Consider the following 6,971-nt stretch of genomic DNA (forward strand, 5'->3'; position numbering starts at 1 on the left):
CTTGTGATGCGCTGTCGCCACCAGAATAGTCAATGGTACGTGGGGGATTTTTCCCCCATTCATTTCATTGACAAACAATAAGAGTAATATTTCCAATCTGGTGAGAACATTTATTTAGATGTTCATACATATAGGTTTTAAACTCGTCTTTTGTATGCATGTGAACTTATGGTCCGTTTTCAGAACTGCTGATCAGAAAGGCTGTCGTTTTCGACCTGTCTGAGTAGCCCACCCTACGCGCAGGCTACCTGCATTAAAATGTCATTCCTTTGAACCTATACATTAGTATGAAGAGCCATGTGATCTGAATTTCACCATTTGAATTTGAGCATCCTGAATTTTGTTATATTTTTTTTATCAGAATTATGTTTTACACTGAAACACATTCTTAAACATTGTGTCACTGATTTGCTTCCATAAGTGACTGCCTAAACATGATATGCATGCTATTATTTCAGAACAATAAACCGCTCACTGAAATGGCATTAAAGTGTAGGCCTATCTTCCGCGCATAATCGCTCCTATATAGTGGCCCACGCAAGCCCACCGTTTGATTGACAGCTGAATAGATATTCGGCAGGCTACTTGCCGATGGTCCAGGGCTCCAGGAGCATCTGGTTTCCCTCAAGTCGCTTGCTACGTGATAGCCGGGGTCCTATTGCTTATTTGAACGGGCATTCTGCCTGCCCCTGCCAGCAGTAGGCGGCTGTCTTGAGTGCGAGAAGGATTAACGGATATTACTGTGCTGCTATCAACAACTGAGTTCAATTGGGGTTGAACGGGAGTCCTGTAAACCAGATGGGAATTAATCCCAGGTGCGCTTTTTTATGTCGCTGGAACTTCCTATCGTTTTCTTTAGGATGTTTTTGTCGAAAATGATCAGGATAGTCCCAGTATTTTGCTTTGCGATGCTGTTGCTTGAAGGTAAGCACAATATCTGTATCTGTTGCGGAACTTGTTTTCAGCTGCAAGCATTTTACTGAAATGTCACAAGTAATTCATTACACATTATATCTTGTTGGAATTAACCCTAACAAAAGCAGAAACCACACAATTCTGATGCACAAATGGCATGTATGCACCTAGTAGGAAGCCAGTTTCTTACCACTCACACACATAATAACACTACATATTAATATCACTGTGCACAGGTATACTGGAGCAATGCTTGGTAATAATGTAGAGGAGGTATTCTACTATCTGTGTTACCGTAGTGGCCCACTCAGCACAGGGTCGCTATGCTCAGCAGCTCCTCAACGACCTGATGGAGAACTACTCCAACGCCCTGCGGCCGGTAGAAGACACGGACAAGGCCCTCAACGTCACGCTGCAGATAACCCTGTCCCAGATCAAAGACATGGTGGGTCACCAGGGTCCCCCCCCTCTTTCTCTCCTTCTCTCCTTCTCTCACCTCTTTCACTGTCTGTCTGTCTGTCTGTCTGTCTGTCTGTCTGTCTGTCTGTCTGTCTGTCTCTCTCTCTCTCTCTCTCTCTCTCTCTCTCTCTCTCTCTCTCTCATTGTCTTTCAAGGGATTTGAAATAGGATTTCATGCAGGTACACAGAACAGTAACGGGTATCCCTAGCATGACACCGTCTCTTCAGCTTTTACGTTAAAAAGGGGAAAACATCATTTCATTTAAATTATAGGGATAACTTACTTTGTAAATTATATTTTAGCTCTACAGCATACTTTTTATAAAGAGTACATTGGCATTGGATGGATGTTGCTTTATGTTGCTTTGTTCTATGTTGGCCCAGTGACATCTCCTTGGCTGGTGGGTTGTAGTTTTGTACTGGTTGTTGTGTATATAGTCATGTTTATATGCATGTATAAAGGTCATCAAGGGCTTTACTGATGCCCATATATGTCAACACCTGAAACCCAGGGTCAACCCTCAGAGAAGACATTGATGGTTCCAGTGCTGATGTGTGTGTGTGACAGCAGGCAGCAGTAGACCTCCTACTGTACTGGCCTACTGTTACTAAGACAGCTCCCATTTCTGCTCAGGTTCACTGCTCTGTCAACCCTCAATTCCTATGTGTGTGTGTGAGAGAGATGGAGAGAGAGTTACATAGAAGATAACATAGACAAAGGATGAAATTGTTTTTACGTGTGTGTGTGTGCTTCAGTGTCCCGTTACCCAGGGGGGTAAAGCTCTCCTTGGTTACCTGATTTGGTGAAGCCATGTGTCAGACCCTGGCAGCATTAGCCTCTCACCCTCCAGCCGGCCACCTCCTCATCCACTTGATATTGACAGCAGGGGTTAGGTTTCAGTTAGGCTGACATTTACTCTGATAAATGTCTTACCGTGTGATGCTAAACACTAATGAGGGTCTGTTTGTGTGACAGAGGGAGCAAGAGAGATCGAAAAACAAATACTGAGGGAATGTGTGTGAGAGCGTGTGTGTGTGTGTGTGTGTAGGGGGAGGGGGGGGGGGTTAATATAACACCTAAATTTGGATTGTGCTTTAGAAGAAATCTATAGATACTTTATGAACTATCAATGATATTCGATTACTTCAACCAACATGAATATTCTCTTAACACATTCATAATGATTGGAGCGTAATTATTCAGACAAATCGAAAATATTGATAAATAACATTTTTATACAGCAGACCCACGTGCCTCTTTGTCACCTGAATTTCACCTGTTTATGTGTCTATATGTCACCTTTATTTCCACATTTGTGCTACTGGTGTGTCACCTGTATGTGCCTGTGTGTCATCTGAATGTCACTGGTATGTGTGTGTGTCTGTGTGTAGGATGAGAGGAACCAGGTTCTGATAGCGTACTTGTGGATCAGGCAGACCTGGTATGATACCTATCTGAAGTGGGAAAAGGAGGACTATGATGGCCTGGAGGTTATCCGCATTCCCAGCAGCCTCGTGTGGCGGCCCGACCTGGTCCTCTACAACAAGTACGCCAATACACACACACACACACATCCCAGGAGTGTCTGGCTTGAGTGTCAGGTTGATGGGAGTGTGAAAGTTTGGGACTCCCATTGGTGCCAAGCAGTATCAGTCAAGTACAGAAGTATTTCAAGTAGGATCAAGTGGACACATGTTCCTCAGGGCTGATGATGACTTCTCGGGGCCCATGGACACCAACGTGGTGCTGAGATACAATGGGGAGATCACCTGGGACGCCCCCGCCATCACCAAGAGCTCCTGCGTGGTGGACGTGTCCTACTTCCCCTTCGACAGTCAGGAGTGCAACCTCACCTTTGGCTCTTGGACCTACAATGGCAACCAGGTTACGCAAGCTTACCCACACTTATACATACACACACACACACTCATACATGCAGACACACAAGGGTTCACGTGTGACCAAGTTAACTTGGTCGTGTACTGACAAACGGCACGTTGACAGCTGACACACAATAATACACACACACACACACACACACACACACACACACACACAAGCACATATGCACACAGAAAAACACACTCTCAAGTACAAGTACATATACATGTTAAGTGCCCTATTGTCAGTGCAGCAGGGTAACTGACCTGGGTGCCCTGAAAGAGGAGGAGGATGAGACACACTCATCCCCTCTCTCTGTCTCACCGCAGACAGACACACTCAACTATGTGGGCGGTGATGTCATCATGCTATTGGAGACCCCATGTTTGTGTGTCTGTGTGAGTGTGTGTGAGAGAGAGAGTGAGTTTGTGTTGCCTAAGTAGACTTCAGTGCTAAACCGCACCAAACATGGCACACACTACATCCTCTCACGTTCTCAAACTTTCACTCTCGCTCCACCCCTGCCTATCTTTCTCATGTTGTCTTTCTCCTCTTCCTCCCTCTCCTCCCCCTCCTCCCCCTCCTCCTCCTCCTCCCCCTCCCCCTCCTCCTCCCCCTCCCCCCCGGCTCCCCCCAGGTGGACATCGCCATGGGCATGGACAGCGGCGACCTGTCCGACTTCGTGGAGAACGTGGAGTGGGAGTGCCACGGGATGCCCGCCACCAAGAACGTCATCATGTACGGCTGCTGCTCCGACCCCTACCCCGACATCACCTACACCGTGCTCCTCCAGAGACGCTCCTCCTTCTACATCTTCAACCTGCTCCTCCCCTGCTTCCTCATCTCCTTCCTGGCCCCTCTGGGCTTCTACCTGCCGGCCGACTCCGGGGAGAAGGTGTCGCTGGGCGTCACCGTGCTGCTGGCCCTCACTGTCTTCCAGCTGATGGTGGCCGAGAGCATGCCGCCCTCCGAGAGCGTGCCGCTCATAGGTGAGGGAGGGAAGGAGGGAGGGAGGAGGATGACAGGAGCGAGGGAGGGATACAGATGGAGGGAGGGAAGGAGGGAGTGAATGAGTGTCTGGCACAATCCCTTTTTAATGATAGTACAGTCTCTCGTTATGCCATCTCTGTTTTCTTTGCTTCCTCATACATAGACACACACACACACACACACACACACACACACAAACCTGAAGAGCCATAAAGGCCACACTCAACTCCTCTCCTCCATCCTCTCTCCCAGGGAAGTATTACATTGCTACCATGACGATGATCACAGCCTCCACCGCACTCACCATCTTCATCATGAACATCCACTTCTGCGGCCCCGAGGCCAAGCCTGTCCCTCAATGGGCCAAGGTCCTCATCATCGACTACATGTCCAAGATCTTCTTTGTCTACGAAGTGGGAGAAAACTGTGTCTCCCCCCCCTCCCCCTCCTCCTCCTCCTCACACTTAGCCGGGGATGAGTTCCAGCACCAGAACCTCAGCCCTCCCCACCGGGCCAACGGTAAACTGGGATGCTGTAGTAACAGCCGAGAGGAGCAGTTTCCTACCAAACGGCCCCGACCCCAGACCCCCAAACCCCAGCACCACCCTAGGGCTAAGCCCCAGAAGCACCACATCACTCGGGATGAGAAGAACCGCATCTTCCACTCTCCACCGGTGACATATGAGGGCTTCCAGCCCAACGGGAACCACTCTTCCCAGGGGGGATGCTCCAAGGAGGCCCCCCTCTGTTGCCCCGAGGACCAAAAGCCGGCCGCCGTCACCGTCGCCACGGTGACTTTTGGCCCCTGTGTGTTCTGTAGCAACGGATACAGCCTGCCCGGGGTAGACTCCAAGCTAGTGCGAAACGTGGACTACATCGCCAACTGTTTCCGGGAACAACGGGCCACGTGTGCCAAGGCGGCAGAGTGGAAGAAGGTTGCCAAGGTGATGGACAGGTTCTTCATGTGGATCTTCTTCATCATGGTCTTCCTAATGAGCATCCTCATAATCGGCAAGGCGCCATGACAGACTGATCATTTGTCTAAATAAATAATATTTCTCTCTTTCAACATCTTCATTCTGTTTTTTTTGTATATATATGGTGTAATGTGTGAAAGCTTTGCCTTCATTTTGATGTCAACACAGCTATCTTTGATGTGAAATGTGAAAATGTAATAAACGGTCACACACACAATACTAACAGTGTGCTCATACAACAGGTTCTTCAAACAATAATAGCCAACAGCAGACAGATTAAATGTTTTTTACAGTATTGTAACTCAATAGTTAGGATACAAACAGTAAACACAGTCATTACCTGGACTGTCAGTCGTCACTGTCACATACACATACACTTACATACAACCCTTTAGCTTCAGAAGGCTGGTAATCCGATCCTCTATCATGTTTTAACAGCCATGGGGAAAAAATAACCATTAGATGCGGCACATGTCTTATTCACCAGTGTGAAATCAGATGCCTGATCTCCGAGACAGAGAGCAGGGTCCAGTGTGCTCTGGATCTCATACCTGGAATCATTTTTCTGTTCAAAATCATCTGGTGAATAGTTAATGTCAGAGCTTTGTTTCCAAACAGGGACCAGGGCTGTGAAGATGTAAGGTAATATGGTGGATCAATTATGCAGCACTTTGAGGTTGACCCCCTCCAAAGACCCGAAACTTGAAAGGAAGTAAAATATACTGTATGTGCGTGGGTAAGTGTTCGTAATAGTTAAAGTGGTGTGAATTCTCTGGCACACTTCCTAAAGACAGCATGATCCTTAATGTGGGATGGAAATTATGTGACCATGGTTTCTTCAATATAGTAGTAAGAAGTCTTTCATATCTTGTTTTTTTCTTCGCTTCTCGCCTCACTTAGGTGCTACCCATTAGAGTCTTCCGTTTATCTTGCTTGTAGTAACTAGTTTAAACAGCAGAGGGCAGTCATGTTTCAATCATGCTAACTCAAGGGGGTTCTGTCATGCAGCAGGCCACCTGACGAACGGTAATAACTGGAGTGGTGGGCATAGAAATATTTCAACGAAATGACTTCAGATAAATCAGTAGCTGCTATACCCTACCCATATATTAGAAGTATAACAAATCAGAACAGACAGTGTTCTTTTTCATGGTAGCCTTCATTTAAGAACATGTGTGCTTGACGTGTTTCATTGTGTGTCTACATTGTCTGATGGGGATTGTTCGAAATATTAGTCAGTAATAAAAAAAAATCCTTGCAATTATCGTCTTAGCGTCTCACCTTTACTGAAAGAGAATCTTCTAGTCTCTAAATGCTGGCTTGTATATTGCTATAATCGTGTGCCACCCCTGATGGAAAAGCAGTTTCATCACTCATATGAAAGCTGTCATCTTGTCTGATCCTCTTCTCCTAAGTGATTGTCTCATTTAAGTGAAAATCACACTTGAGCTCTGAGAGAATTTCCTCCAGTTGCTACATTCTATTTTAGTTATAGTATCTGCAGCAGTTGCGCCACCCAACAGGGCCCTTATAAACGCTACAAAAACTCGGGAGCCGGTCAGAAGTGGGAACTGGGAACCTTGAAATTTGCGTTAAGTGGACTCGATGGCTATAGACTGCTGCTTGCAAAATTGACAGACCTTTTTGACAGAAGACAGAATTGACAGAAGAGCGCCGCATCCCCATATCACCTGTAGGGAGGAAAATATAAAATGCGAAATTGTATTTTACAAAAAGGTTTACTATGT

General features: G+C 46.6%; 1 protein-coding gene across 1 annotated transcript; it reads left to right on the forward strand.

Annotated features, from left to right (window-relative positions):
- The first annotated feature begins 875 nt into the window (after positions 1–875).
- LOC146302310 (neuronal acetylcholine receptor subunit alpha-9-II) lies at positions 876–5,271 on the forward strand. Its single transcript, XM_084699032.1, has 6 exons — positions 876–924; positions 1,215–1,360; positions 2,767–2,921; positions 3,079–3,259; positions 3,894–4,245; positions 4,499–5,271. Exons 1-6 carry the CDS (start codon positions 876–878, stop codon positions 5,269–5,271), a joined length of 1,656 nt encoding a protein of 551 aa, XP_084555158.1.
- The last annotated feature ends 1,700 nt before the right edge of the window (positions 5,272–6,971 follow it).

The sequence above is a fragment of the Hypomesus nipponensis genome, chromosome 1 (genome assembly GCF_054491055.1).
Source record: "Hypomesus nipponensis isolate SF chromosome 1, ASM5449105v1, whole genome shotgun sequence".
Classification (NCBI taxonomy): domain Eukaryota; kingdom Metazoa; phylum Chordata; class Actinopteri; order Osmeriformes; family Osmeridae; genus Hypomesus; species Hypomesus nipponensis.